General features: G+C 38.0%; 1 protein-coding gene across 1 annotated transcript in view; it reads left to right on the plus strand.

The window, feature by feature from the left end:
- adamts6 (ADAM metallopeptidase with thrombospondin type 1 motif, 6) overlaps window positions 1–15,359 on the plus strand; it is an 84,369-nt gene extending 69,010 nt beyond the window's left edge. Inside the window, exons 20-24 of the mRNA XM_081354503.1 lie at window positions 1,071–1,200; window positions 3,979–4,183; window positions 4,274–4,450; window positions 11,659–11,815; window positions 15,012–15,359. Of these exons, the coding sequence (XP_081210629.1) occupies window positions 1,071–1,200; window positions 3,979–4,183; window positions 4,274–4,450; window positions 11,659–11,815; window positions 15,012–15,121 (779 nt within the window). The 3' untranslated portion in view covers window positions 15,122–15,359. The remainder of the gene's footprint in view (window positions 1–1,070; window positions 1,201–3,978; window positions 4,184–4,273; window positions 4,451–11,658; window positions 11,816–15,011) is intronic.
- The last annotated feature ends 712 nt before the right edge of the window (window positions 15,360–16,071 follow it).

A 16,071-nucleotide genomic window follows, 5' to 3' on the forward strand; every position in this document is an offset into this window, starting at 1 on the left:
CTCTCTCCTTTTTTCAGTTATGGCCATTGAAAACATTCAAAGCACTTGTTATATTTCACCAAAAAATGCAAACATCGCAGGCTAGTCCACTGAGGGTTTTCACAGAGCGCCGCGAACTCAACCTCATTCGTTGCTCAATTCATTTGAACACATTTTAGTTTATATGGAAATACCCCAGGGCAACACTTATGTCATTTGTGAAATTTTAGGTTATTAATACAACTCCCGGCTGTTCTGCTGGCAAGCCACACAGGGAGCATTTGAACACCAAGCGAACTGCCATAAAATTCAGCAATATTCTTTTAGAAATGATTTGTGATTCAGACACTTGGACTTGATTCCTGCTTTTTTTTTTTTTTTATACAAACTCCCATTAAATTTCAATGTTGCCGTCTTATTGTTTTGATCGTTATATGCAACAAAGATAACGGTCTTACATCATGATGTTGTGAGATATTACATTTACCCCCTGGTCTGGTTTCAGTGAATCAAATCGGTACTTGTGAAATCTCTTATCTTGAAAGGGTTCATCGAGCTCCCACCGGAGTAGTTTGTTATTTCGGTTACCCAGTCAAGAATGCCGTACTGGCAGCTATTAGATCCACCTCACAAGGTGGCCTTGCGCGCTAGCCAAGCTTGGCATAAACCGGCTTAACTGGAGGCTAATTTCTTTCCTTATGGGCCCCAAAGAGTCCAATGGCCTCTAGCGCTAAGCATAGCGCACTACTCTGCCATTACTGTGGTAATGCTCACTTTTCACAACCAAGAGCCAAAGAAAAGATTGGCTTCTCTGTAAAAATCATTCACTAAGACACTCACTTCAACCGAGGCATTTACACACCTAGATATAATACAGAGGGAAAATTGATATCACCTCCGTGCCTCTATCCACACAGAGTGCTCTGTCAGCAAGCGGACCCCTAGAGAAGAGACACAGAGCTAGTTTAACCTCAGGGACCGATGCCGACCACACAACGCTTTGCACACGAGCTGCTGAAGTGCCGAAAACGATCGTGCAGCTGAAAGCGTGAGGCAGATGAATGAAGTGATGTTTTATTGTCTTTTTGCAGGTTCGCAGAAGCAGGAGGTGGTGTGTAAAAGACTGGATGACAACTCCGTGGTCCAAAACAGCTACTGTGACTCGGACAGCAAACCGCCAGGGAACCAGCGGCCCTGTAACACCGAGCCTTGCCCTCCCGAGTGAGTATAGCAACTTTGAGGCGTATTGATTGGGGAAAGAGATATATAAGTATTAGGGCTGTCGATTTAACGTGTTAATTTAAATTTAAATAAAAAAAATGTAATGCCCCTTTTTATAATGTCTATTTGATGCTTTTCTCATTTAACACAATAATGACTTTAAATTATATTTTTGGGGTAATTTCTCAGCCCAAACAGATGTGCGATTACTTTGTGATTAAATAGATTAATTAATCGCCACATCGTGTAATTAATTAAATAAACAATTTCAATGGCTTGACAGCCTAATTATTATAATTGCATAATTAAAGGATAGCCTATTTATAACCGTTACATCATGTACAACTGGAAAACTATTATTATTATTATTATTATTATTTATTTTTTGCAGTGGGACATTTTTTATGACAATTTGCACAATTTCCTTAAAAAAAAAAAAAAAAAAATCTCAATATTGTAATGATGAAAAATCATTCTGCCAATTTGTATTTTTATAAAAAAAAATATTATAACAGTATCAGCTAAATTCAGTAAAGTGAATACTATTATCGTATTACAAATGTACTTTACAATGCAGATAATATATCATTAATTATTGCATCATGGGAATGACAATGAGAGCAAACTTCAAAGTTTGATTTCATTCATATGGAGGATATCAAACATGTTTAATATTTTGAGCTGATTTTAGAACACATAAGGGCTTCATTTGTCATGTTTCTGTGTGAGTTTGTTGTGTTCGTAATGATTTTCGTTTAGTGTACAGCATATGATGCCCAGATTTTACTTTGTAACTATTTACAAAGTCGGCAAGTGTATGATGCCTTGTGTTTTAAAATGGGTTCAGATTTTAAAAGTAGTGTATTCCAGCCTTAACCCGAACCCAAACACCTAACCCTAACTTAACAGTCTACTAATACAATGAGAGCTAGTTGACATGTAGTTGCAAAGTTACTTGTTTCCCCGATTTCACAGACAAGTCTTAAGCTAGTCCCAGATTAAAATGCATGTTTTAACTGAAAGCAACTAGCACTGGCAACCAGTAATGTTTTTTTATTTTATTTTTTAAGGCACGTTTATAAAAGCTACTTAAATGTCCTAATCCTGGCTTAATCTAAACCCTGTCTGTGAAACCGGGCCGTAGTTTGCAGAATGTCTAAAGTGGACCATTGAAATAAAGTGTAACTAAAAATCTTAATTGTTATAAAAACAGGCTTCATTTATTTACATCATGCAAAAAATCTAGTTAAAAAAAAAAAATGTTCCTTATATATAAATATATATCACTTTCCAAAAATGCGGCTTAGACTTAAGGTTTTGCTCTCTTTGTCAGCCTAGGATGAAAAAAAATATTTTAAAAAACTGAAATTGTATTCTGTTTTGATGAGTCTTATCATAATAGTACATAGCCGCTTAGCAATAAAAGTGCAAAGGCCCACAACCCGTAATGTTTCATTTGTCTTCATAGCACCCCCGACCATAAAGAGCTTCTTTGAAGACAGCTTAAAAACTAAGCAACATGATTTATTTCTTCATATGTTGCCTATTTTCATTTGGATTTTGGTGCCAAAATCCTAAAGGCATTCAAAAAAGTATGAGTGATCACCTGCGTTTAATTGTATTGGCTAGCAGAATCTATGAACCCTCAAGGGACAATATCCATAAACGTGTGTGGAGTATGCGTGTGTGCGGCGGCCAGACGCACTTAACACTCATTTTCAATGGGGCGAGCAGCTGAGCAAAGTTCACTTGTGTCTGCAAATTTTAAATTGGAAGGAGGAATTAAATGGTTTTGGCCTCTGCACTCCTGCATCTTGCCAGTGGAGGGTTTAGTGAACCTGAACCCCAAGATGGGCATCGCTAATAACTTCATCTAAAATCTATTTCCATCTCCACCTGATGTCAGAGGAATGCATTCTCTGGCCCAGAAAGGGTCATAATGGTCATTTGAGAACACCCTGTTGTTTTTGGGGAGGTCATTTCTCTCTAATGATCTTGCAGATTATGACAGGTTTTATTTCATTATTAATTTATGTTCAGCTTTAATTTTATTTTACTTGTAGCGTTTCATAAGACACATAGTCCGTGGCTTTATCAGAGCATCGCCAAGAGAATGCAAACAAACCACACAGAACTTAATTCAGCCGTAACAAATGATAAAAAGACACGGTTATATAAAATGTCTGTATTCCACAGCCCAGCTAAAGTGTAGGAGTAGTTTTGCCAAAAACTAAGACAAATTGAATGCAAATTTGGAATTGTTGTTGCCATTGTGTGGAGTTCACAGGCGTTGAACCTTAACAAAGTGCATTAGCAGAGTCCAAAAACCAATTGAGAGTACTAATATGGTTTTGAGTAGTAAATACAATGGCGTTTCAGCCCATTTATTCCAAATGTTTCTTTTCTTGCTAATTTTAGGTCACTATGTGGCAAGGCATTATTTGCATTAAGCCCCTGAAACTAATATATCAAAATCAAGATCTTGATGCATTTTTCAATGTTGCGTTTCACTGAGAGATTGTAAACGGAGCTGTGAGGTGACAGTCACTGCAAAGACATATCTATTGATTTTATTGTGAAAAGAAGTTTGGGGTTGGTAAGAAAACAGTAAAGCTGTGAAGTATTATTACAGTTTAAAATAAATGTTTTTGGTAACACTTTATTTTACAGTGTCCTTGTTACACGTTACATGTAGTTACTGTAATAACTATAAATAATGCATAATTACATGCAACTAAACCTAAACCACACCCCAATTCCCATTTTGTGTGTTTTCAGGTGGTTTATTGGTGACTGGTCAGAATGTGGGAAAACCTGTGACGGAGGCATCCGAACACGCACTGTTTTGTGCATACGTAAAATCGACCCCACCGAGGAGGAGACCCTGCAGGACAGCCACTGTCTGACCCATCGACCAATAGAGCAAGAGTCCTGCAACAATCAGTCCTGCCCACCCCAGTGGGTGACGCTGGATTGGTCTGAGGTGACCTGATGTGTTCTTCATCTATAAAGTCTTCAGATAATCTTCTTGCAAAGTTGTTTTCATATTGTTGTGTTGTGTTTTTGTTTATAGTGTACCCCAAAGTGTGGCCCTGGCTTCAAGCATCGTATTGTTCTGTGTAAAAGTAGCGACCTGACCAAAACCTTCCCACCAGCCCTCTGTTCGGACCATAACAAACCTCCGGTTCGGATTCGCTGCAGCCTTGGTCGCTGTCCGCCGCCACGCTGGATCCCTGGAGAATGGGGACAGGTATGAGGATTTATTTCAGGATTCTTCGATGAATAGAAAGTTCAAAAGAACAGCATTTATTTTTAACGGTCACTTCTGATCAACTTGTTGATGCATCCTTGTTGAATAAAAGATACAAATCTTACTGAGCCCAAACTTTTGAACGGTAGTGTATATGCTCTACATCTGAATCTGAAAAATAAGCACTCTTATTTTTCAACTCCTCCCCTCCAATCATCTAGCCTCATTCTGGTATGTAATGCCCAGTTTTTTCGATTCAATCAAGTACCATCCTACTTGGAATATTGTTTCACTCCAATATACATCTCATATTATGGAAGTAGAATCAATGCGGTTGACTGTAAACTACATGCAAATGCAGCCTTGTGTAAGTATTTCACGTGTCATTAAGATTTAGAACAACTAAAGAAAGAGTATTGCTGTGCAATACATGCGTAAAGTGTTTTAATACAGCATGAAAAAGACCATGTGTTTAGTTGACGTCAACAGAATTTACACTCGCATGATAAACTAGAGCCTCTGGAAAGCCAGTGACGTGTGTTTCCGTGAGTGACAGCGAGTATAACAGCCCAAGAGTGTGTAAGTGGAGGTAATATCATCCAGATTGTTTGAAGTTTATCTCTGCGGTTGACAAGGTTTTCTGTCAGTGCCAAGAATATGTTTTTAAAAAGACAAAACATATCACTCTCAGACGGCCCTGTGGTTTCTCTCTTGAAAATAAGGATACGATCAAGATAACTGTGGTGTCTTGTCGTAAATCTTTTTAAAAATGCTGTATAAATAAAATAATAATAATAATAATATCTTCCTCTTTACACGTAGTATTCCAAAAGGGGAGAAAAAATGTAGGGCAGTTGAAAAGGAGAGATTGAAAAATAGAAGTTCGCATCACCCTGGTTCCCTCAGCAAAAGCCCAATAGGTTTTTGGATTATTGCAGAACATAAGTTCTGTGACCAACAAAACTTTTACACATTTTGTTCATTGTTTTAATCTTCACAAATGAACAAAACTTTTGAAGCCTAAATACAATCACCAGAAATAAAAAGCTAGAGTGGGCTTGGGTTGCTCTTGGAGGCCCTCTCCCTCCAGGACTTCCATGTAGGTGTAGGTGATAAACAAACTACACCACAGTCACATGACTTCAACATCACCATCAAGGTTCCAACAACTCTTTCAGTCTTTATTTAAAATCTACAAGTTGGAAAGTTTAAGTAAGATTAATTTGCAAGGGCGTGATTATAAACGAGGTTGTGAAAGTGGACTAGTGAGTAGATGAGTTTACCTCTTCCAGTCCCAGACAACCTCTGTAGTCCCATTTAGCCACTTGTTAGCAACCGGCTTTTAACCTGTTAAGCTGCAACCCCACTTTTGAAAAATCCCAAGAAATGACATACCCAAACTGAAACAGATACAGTTCATGAACCCTTTGTACTAAAAGCACAAGTATGATCTCATTTGAAAGCTGACACCTGGCAGTTTATTGTAATGTAGAATTAATTATTGTCATAATGACAAAAATTGTTATAAATAGCTTCAAAGTTTTGTAAAGTTATTAGAAATTATTTTTTATGAAACATCCTCATGAAAATAAAATTGAAGTTGGCCCTGGAGCAGTCTAGAAATGCACTACAGCTAATGCCACATGTCTAAACATTTTATGTTTAAAATCTTAAGATAATAAGTCCAAAACTCTGTATTTAGTGAAATGTTTTTCAAGACCATGTCATGTGACTTTATTTTGATTTGATGCTAAAATGCTACTGATATTTAGTGTCATCTTCTTACCATCTATGCAGTATATTGTCTTTATTGTTTTGTGGTGCAAACGAGCCCCATTCAGTCTCAGTCTCCCCCTGCACACATTCACACCTCTCCAGCCAGGTTATGGCTCTAAATATGCATTTCTTTTGTCTGCATTAGTTACTAACGACTGGCTATTCACATGCTATTCATATGGTTTCAGTCACTAATTTATTTTCTCAAAGTTCACCCTTACATTCTAAACTGTTTTAAATGCATTTCTTGAATAAAGAAACATTTCAGTAAGCGTTCAAAAAATAATAAAAATATAACTTCTAGGTGGCAGGTGCACCTAGGGCTAGCTAGCATGTTAGCTTAGCACACCATCAATACACGACAATTTATGAGATTAAAACCATGTTTGTGCTTATAAACTTACTTTATAAAGCAAATCGAGTATTTTAAATAATTTTCTGTGATCTAATTTGGCTTCAGATAAAAAAATCAGACAGAAAATATACTATTGTATACTGTTCTGCACAATGATAGTCTATATAGATTAGCATTACATTATAAATATAATCTATTATTATGGAAATACCTGGCATGGATTGAAAAACACAGGTAACTCAAATATCATAGCAAACATGTTTATTGTCTTCAAAACGACTGTTTCTCCATGTTACAGCGCGATCTGTTGTTAGCTGTGTGTGTGTTCGAGGCTTCCTGGATTGTCACATGATTATGGCACTTCTTCATGTTCTAACAAAGAGTATAGAAGTAACAAGAGGCGAAACTCAATAGAACGTTCCATTGCAACAAACTCCCCCATGCGCAGCAGAGCTGCAGCGCCGCCATCTTGGACTGAATGCAACACAGCTGTCATAGGATTGAACGATACCGGTTCAAATTCAAAAGCGGTTAAATGAACTAAAAAGTAGTTTCTAGTTTTTAATATCTCTAGAGCAGACATCCCATGTCTCCCGGAAGATCCGGGAGTCTCCCGCATATTGATAGCGGCTCCCTGATGCCCGGAGCGAGCAAGAGCGCGCAGCTCCAAACCGTGTAACGTTAACGTTAACGTTAGCTAGAGAGCACACGGCAGAAAGGGTGAGGAAGCGAGATATCAACATAACTTATCAACCTAAAATATGGAACACAACTTGTTCAGATTTTTTGCTTTCATTTTCTTGCAGTTCTAAAGTAAAATATATTTTGTAATATATATATATTTTATATAAAATATAAATAATTATATTTTTTTAAATTTGTACATTTTAATAAACTCAAACTTATATAACTTTTTTCTGTTTCACTTTCATAATTTATTTCACTTCAACAATAATCTGACAAATTAAAACAAGACCAACCATAGGTCTAAATTCCAAAGCATTCTTGAATTAACGTTACAACCATTTAAGTTTGGATAGTGATTTTCATGTTTATGCGAAAAAAAGGTGACAGTTAAAGGGTTAATTTAGTGATAACAATGAATTAATAAAGCGATCATTTGCCAGGTTAGGTGTTCATATATCTCTGAAAGTAAGTTATGCGATTTAAAAAGCCCATTTCGAGTCTTGACAATTTCGACCAAATACATAACATTAGCAAACTGTTACTGCGGTTATGGGATAGCTTACATTAACGTTACAGCACCTGTTATCGTTTACGTAAGCTCACTTTAAAGTTAATAAAACCTTTTACTTTACCTCTCTGGATCTTTGGGGAATCTATGAAATGCTAGTTGATTGGTTGTACACTAGTTGTTGCAGTTGATGGCAGAACACTGTTTTTTTTTCTTTGTTTCCAATTATTTCCAGACATAATGTTAATGCTGTACAGTAGTTGTGCTAACGGTAAAGCCGTTGGTTCAGTCCAAAATGGCGGCCGCGCTACCGAAGCGCCACCTAGTGGCTGTTGTCAAAACTGCAACGGAGTTTCGCCTCTTGTTACTTCTATACTCTTTGGTTCTAATACTGTGCACAGGGCGGCGAGGGCGCCCTCATGCTATTGGTATGAATTGAAAACGCATTAACAGAGTATACAAACGCTCATAATGATTACATCGACGCATTTGGGTATAAATTCAATAAATATTATTCCTGTCTATAGAAATCTGATGTAAACCTATGAGAATATATCAATATTTCTCCAAATCTGCACATTTTTTAGCTAAAAGCCCGGAAGGACGTTGTTTTGTGTATCGCTGTCATGACGACGGCACGGGAGTTTTTTTATGAATGAAAGCGGCTGACGCGCATAATTCATATCAAAGGTATCGACTCATTTTTTCATTTCATAACTCCTGACACAAATTAAGAAATAACTGTCGCTATAAGTTTCTCAGAATACAATAGTGGTCAAATTCTGAAACTTGAGTCTTATATCTTTGTAATGATGTATAGTTTGTCAAGGTATAACATTAAATCTGATAGTAACTTTGAACTATTTATAAAAAAAACCGCTTCAGTGCGCCCGCGCTCTGGCAACGGTTAACAGGTTAAAAGACAAGTAAATTATAGTTACATTATTTTCTAATAATTCAACAGACTGGAGTTAATTATTATGCTTATACTACGGTAACCACATCTCAAGACATTGTTCTGATGTTGTATTTCAAGACATTTGTCAGGTTTTTGTCCTTAAAATGCTCTTATGTGTAGGACTAATTTCTTACGCATCTAATCCCTCATCTCCGTTGCGAATTCCAAAACGTAACTTTAGAGCTAGTAACAGAGGCTTGAGCCATTGATAGCAGTCTAATGCAGTGAGAGAGAGAGAGAGAGAGAGAGAGAGAGAGAGAGAGAGAGAGAGAGAGAGAGAGAGAGAGAGAGAGACCGAGAGACCAGACAGCAAGATAATGTCGGCCCAGATCCGACCATGTGGAATCTATGTGTACTAGATGCTGGCCGGATCTGGGCCGACATTATCTTGATGTCTGGGAGAGAAAGAGAGAGAGAGAGATGAAGCTTGTGTGAATTACCTGAGTCTGTGCGTCTCGGAACTTAATTAATAGAGAAACTGTAAGTTTATCTGCTTCAAGAACAACGGCGTTATTACCTCGCCAGTGAGAAATGTAATGTGGCTTTTATGTTACTAAACTATTTTACTGATAAAATCGTCAGAGCAGCGCTGACAGCACGTTTCTGTGCAAGTTTGTGTCCGTACTGTGTGTGTGCATTTTGAGCGGGAGAAAGAGAGTATGTGCTTTCCATACATAATAAAACGTAATTTTGTGGCAAAAAAAAAACATGGAAATAATTTGTCGGTTTTACCCTATTGTTTACTATATTTATTTGCTTGGTTAGTGTCGTTGTGGGTTTTGGTTCTTCTGCTGCTGTAATCTGTAAAGACCTTAACTGAATAACTGAATAACTGATATGGAACTGTAATGCGGTCAAGACCTGCCTGGAACTACTTAAGCCGTTCGTTTCCCTGAAAATAATTGCACACCTTAGATAGAATGTCCGTCAGCCAATCAGATTCAAACATCCAACAGCCCTATAATATAATATAATATAATATAATATAATGTAATGTAATGTAATATAATATAATATAATATAATATAATATAATATAATATAATATAATATAATATAATATAATATAATATAATATAATATAATATAATAAAGAAAAATTTTCTCACATCACCTACAGTATAAGCAACAATTAAGGTTACAAGAACAACAATAATTTAATGATCTGAAAAATATAACAAAAGTCTTCTAGCTTTAACCATCTTCCCGTGTGAAGTGACAACTACTGTTGTACGGGTTTCCCGCCATCCCATGATTCCTGCAATGAACTGAGACTCTCATAATGGAGTGGCTGTTGAAGGGAGCCATGGGCCAAAAGGTCACTGGTTCAAATCCCACTTAAGGCCTTCACTGACATATCCCGTCTGTCAGGGACTCGTGCTCTAATAAAGTCTGTTTAATACAGAGGGGATGAAATGGGAAGGCTGCTGGAAACTCATCTGAGATGTCTGCACTCAAGTCCCTTGAGGTGTCCTTCACTGTTGGTCTTACACGTGTTTATGACTAAATCCACATCAGATCCTTGTCTTGGCATGCGTCATCAGCGTTTCTGTGGCATTCGCACTAGGCGCTGTAGCACAGTGACTAATGAGCTAAATTTGTGTATTGGATTGGATTGCTAGGCAACTCTTTAGTTTTTCCATTGAATCACTGTGCTACATCATGGTAGGAGACTACTGGAATACATCTCAGTTTCACTTCAGACAGTCGCAATTTACTCCCTCCAGCAACGTGGAGAGCTCTAATGTAGAACAGCTGACAGTAGTCAGAGATTCAATTAAACTATTACAATGACATTCCACAAGTAGCTCTCGGTCCTTCGTTTCAGAGCACTGAGTTTGGGCCCGAATTCACAAGCGTGCCACGGACCGCCTGACAGACACTACACACAAAAATGCCTTAAAATCACTCACACCAGTCTAATTGGTTGGCTTCTTCTATATGCACACTAAAAACTCAGCACTACAGAAGCTTCTGGTATAGTATTCTCCCATAGCAAACTGACGATTACACCTAACTATATTAAAATATAGAATATTATATATATTAGTAACTATGGTAATCATAATATTTTAGTATATTACAATGTAACATGTTAGTAATGATTTCCAGAAGCTTTAAATATCTTCAGCGTAAAGGTGGATCGTATCAATATTGCTTTGTCCTGTTATGAGACACTTCCTCAAGATTCATTTTATTTATTTTTTCATTCGTGTATTTTTCTCACATATTTCCATACACTTCACTGCACCGTAAGTTGTGTTGGCCATTGAGGCTAAATGCGGAAGTGATCGTGCATATAGTTCATTTACAGAAGTCAGTGGGTTTTTATGATTTCAAGGATATAGTAGATACATTTCTTGAGAGTTTGAGGGAAATCAGAGTTAAAGAAAGTAAAAGAGCGCCCTTGAGCACTTCAGAATTACATCTGATTTCAGATTTGCTACCTCGAAACATCATTCATATATCCCTTTTCCTTTTTAACTCAATGGTTCTTGGCTGGAAAGTGGACAAGACTTAATGTCTTGAAAATCCTGTTCTATTTACAATTTTGGGCCAGTTCCTGAAGTCTAACTTAACTGACTCGTTGTGGCAAAGTGGCTTAAATGATATTAATCTTAATTTTGCTTGTTATTTATATATCACACCTTATATTTCATCTCAAATGTACTCTTCACTGTTGCTGCTGTCTTTAAAGTAACCAAGTACACTAACTTTTAGTTTTTTACAGTTGTGGTGAAGTGTATATCAATTACATTATAATGTGATCAACTATAATAAAATTCAGTTGTACTGTACCATTTAAAACATTAGATTTAATTATTTTTAATTAATATGCCATAACATGAAAATAAATGATCAGTTTATGGTTCTGAGATATGGATTACAGGCTGAATTTACGGCTCATTGCGTGTTTTTTTACAGTGTTCTGCTCAGTGTGGACTAGGGCAGCAGATGCGGACGGTTCAGTGTCTGTCGTATACGGGACAGCCCTCCACTGAATGTCCAGACTCACTACGGCCCAACACCATGCAGCAGTGTGAAAGCAAGTGTGACGCTACACCCATCTCCAGTGGCGACGGTAAGTCAGTTACCCTTCTGCTAATCCCATGAAAGAGCGGCGATGACTACTTTCGTATCAGCTGCATCTGGCTTTGATCATAGTGTTGACATTTACAAAGTTTGTGGCCTCTGTTTTCAATTTTGAATTAACAAAGGATTATATTGTTCTATTCTTGCCCGTTATTAACTACCTCTGTTTGGAATCGAGGCAGGACACTATATAGACAATCCTGGATTCAATAAAAACTCCATGACCCTTGCGAGATGGATCCCTATTCAGATTCCTTCACTGGGGAAGCAGCGTTAGATTATCTCTCCTAATGGACTCTAATGGGATTAGTTGTATCCTAATCAACAGCAGTGACGGAATGTCTACTTTCATTGTCATCAGCCATGGCAGTTTAAAGACTCTAATAAGAGTCACAATAATTGCGATAGGGCCAGTTAGTGCGCTGCCACACTAATGCAGATGGCCGTCTGCCTGCGCTGTGAATCAGGTCGCTCTCTTTTACGCTGTAATTACTTTAAGAGGCTTGTGTCCAGGCCCTGAGTCATGGCCTCTTTTAAGGGAGAGTTTTGGTCTTGATGGAAGGAAGTCTATTAGTTTTCCAGTGCTAGAGGGTCATGCAAGATCCTGCCCTCCAGAGATGGTCTTATTATTGGGAGATACCAACCTCCACTGCTCTTCCAGAAGGAAAAATTATAACAGTCAACTTGGATCATGTATGCCTTGATGACCAATTACATTACAACCTTGACATCATTGAATATCCGTCAGAGTTGTGCGACATTCAATCACTGTTTGAGGATTCCATAGAAATGAATGAGAAGTGCCTAAACTAAATCCTACCTGTTGCAAAATTGACACTTACTAAAAACAGCAATTTTTTCAGGTATAAGCTCTAAAAATTGGTCAATCCAAAATGAATGTTTAATGAGAAACATGTTGAAGATTACACAGAAGCTGTTTTCCAACAAAAGCAGTTAATTCAGCATAGTGAAGCCTCTCCTCCATTGAGATCCATTCAAAATACGGCCACTTATTCTTATTTTTATTTTATTTTATTGCTAAACTTGGAGCCTTTGCCCCGCCTCCCGCAGAATAACCGGCTGTCCTTCATATTCACACAAATAATGTTCTCAAGCATGTTTATTTTATGTTACAGACACAACCTCAGGTACTATGATAAAATGCACACACACTTATATGTTGAATAACTTATCAGTAATTCAATGTGCTTAACCATGTCCTTTTATAATAAGTTATGTGCTATAAAAACTTGCACTGGTTAATATTCAGGGTAAGTAGAATGTATATAATCAAAACTCTAAACTAATTAAGCATTTGTCAGTTTTTTTTCTGTCAGTCTGCAAACTAACCAATTAGCCAACTAGCTGTGCATAGGCGGAATCAATTATGCCCTAAATGATTAGCCTGGTATCTTATAAACTACTATTAGGCCCTGTTTACACCTGGTATTAAGATGCGTTTTGTTCGATCGGATCACAATTGGACGACTAAATACAGGTGTAAATGGGGTCTAAAACGTTTTGAGTTTGTCCACTTTTGGCCACTTCCAGAGGTAGTTGAAAAATCATTCGACCGGTTTGCTTTTAGTGTAAACACTCATGTGGTCGAATGGGTTCGAACAGCCACAAAAGACCATCTTCTCTCCGCCTACTGACCTAATGAGTAAACATTATGGGAAGCGTATTAGCCAGATGGGAACTTTAAACTTTGTCGGCTGAAGACACAAGTTTGGTTTGAAGATGAAAAACGTATTCATCATTCCTGATTTCTAACACACACTCACAGTGTTCGGCTGGCCTTGCGTCTGTCAGAGCAGAAACTAAAGCTGCTGCTCTCTGTGTGTTTTCCGGCGTCTCCGGGCACATTTGATCGAAAAAATCTGAAAAAGCTCTACATTTACCTGCCCATAGACCTTCCCCTAGAAGAAATCAGGACAGAAGGGGAAGTGTATAAGAGAGACAGATTAAAACATCAGGTGTAAACAGGGATGCATCTCCCTCGTCTACTTGTGATCCGATCAACCAAAACACATCTTAATACCAGGTGTAAACAGGGCCAGAGTCTGCTAGCTTAGTTTGCTGTTAACAGATTAGCCTGCAACCTTAGCATACCATTAACTCATTATCATTCTAGCTAAGTATATATGGAATTTGCTACACTACCACTACTTATTTGTACTATTTACTATTCGTAGCTACTTCTGCTACAAGATGATATCTGGAAAGGCTAATTGGATTAGATAGTTATAACCTGATACATTTTGAGACTACTTATTGGGGTACTAGAGGGATAGAATCTTGCACAACAAAAAATACTTACTGGAAATTGATCATGCTTCATCTGATTAGGACTCAATGTAGCAAGAGGTTGAAATAGACAGGAAATGAACATTACCACAGGCCAAGTTGTAAAACATCCCTCTGACACTTTACCATCGTCCGGTGACGGGACAGTGAGATTTATATAGACAGCTAAATATCATCCCTGTGATGAAGATGACAAATTCTGAGTCTTTCCATTTGCGCTCCCTTTCACAAGTGTATTAAAACCCTGGACCGATTACCACCTGGATTCACACAGACATCTAAATATATGATTTGCATTCTAAGAACCCAAAAGGTTGTCCTCAGAGGAAATGCAAACATGCTTTTCATTAAATGATAGGCAGGTCCATATTCCTTGGCGTTTTGAAAGCGATAGGTAATCCAAAATGAATAGTCTGTCATTATTACCTTGCCTCCATGTCGTTCTAAACCCATTTGTCTTTCTTCTTCCGTGGAACTCAAATGGTGAATGCTTGAAGTACATCCTGGCTACTTTGAAAAGATTTTGAGTGAATAGCAACTTCAAGTGTAGTGTGCTTCTCACACAAATCCATTATATCATGGCTTTGTAAGTCTTGGGATACAGCACTGGAATACAGCGCACAAAAGTATGTCCTCATATGGAGTACTTTTAAGATACCTTTATTCTGATTTTGGAGCTTGACAGTCCCAAATCAATTTCATCTTTTATGTTCCACTAGTTTTGGAACGACATTTTGGAACGAGTAAATAATGACAGACTTTTAATTTTGGGGTGAATCATCCCTTTAACACAAGCCTAAAAGTTTCCCCTTTGTGGTTCCCCAGCATCGACCACTTTACTCGTATCCTTTCTTATTCCACCTTTTCTCTTCCCCTAGAGTGCAAAGACGTAAATAAGGTGGCATATTGCCCATTGGTGCTGAAGTTCAAGTTCTGCAGCCGTGCGTACTTCAGGCAGATGTGCTGCAAGACGTGCCAAGGACACTGACCCTGCGGAGAGAAGCAGAGACAGATGCTGCAACAAGGAAAGAGAGAGAAAACTGGCAGTGAGAAAAGCAGACCAGTGTTGGACGAGTCAACACTGGGCATGGAGAAGGAAGCCTCTCTCTCTTGCTCATCAACACACACATAACTGCTTTTAGCCCTGTGGAACCCAAACCACTGCTCAGCACTGTGCTGACACCTGTTTTATTTTCACTTCTGTGAAGTGGGAATGTATAAAATGATCATTATTGTTGTTATTTTTATAATAATAATAATAATAATTGCTAAAGGTTATTATTATTATCAATGTCTTTCTGTTGTTATAATCCAAAGTGCTGGACACAACGCTCACAGAAGTAGCATGGCAGAGGTTTACTTCAAGGCGCCCATCTACAGGAGTTTGGGATGTTGGTATATCCCCTTGTCTCACATAAACCCTCCTCCCACGGTCCTGTTGGCAACTCTGCATTCAAAGGCCTTTGAAACGATGACGATTGCTCATGCTGGCAGCATCAGAGCAATTGGAAGTCATTTGTTTTAAATAAGAGTTGGCGATTTGAAGCAACATGAGCATCAGAGACTGACCACAACCAACAATGGGAGTGCGAACACTGCCACTCACGTGATCTGCCACATGATAGGAACGTTTCCAAACAATGGACAGGGCAGCGACTTGGTGACATGAATGCCTCTTTAGAGTATAAATATGTTCACATTTTCCACTCAAATGATACTTTCCACCCCTAAAAACAAATATGTATAGATCAGGGGTAGCCAACCCTGCTCTTGGAGTGCTACCTTTCAGCAGACTTGGTTTCAACACACCTGCCTGTAATTTTATCTAAACTCTGCAGGATGGTAGCCTTCAACAAGCAAGGTTGGCTACCCCTGGTAGAGATTGAATTGACCTTTGATTTAAAAAATATAGACTAGGAATGTCCAATCCTGCTCCCT

This window comes from Scardinius erythrophthalmus (assembly GCF_964197995.2).
Source record: "Scardinius erythrophthalmus genome assembly, chromosome: 23".
Lineage (NCBI taxonomy): Eukaryota > Metazoa > Chordata > Actinopteri > Cypriniformes > Leuciscidae > Scardinius > Scardinius erythrophthalmus.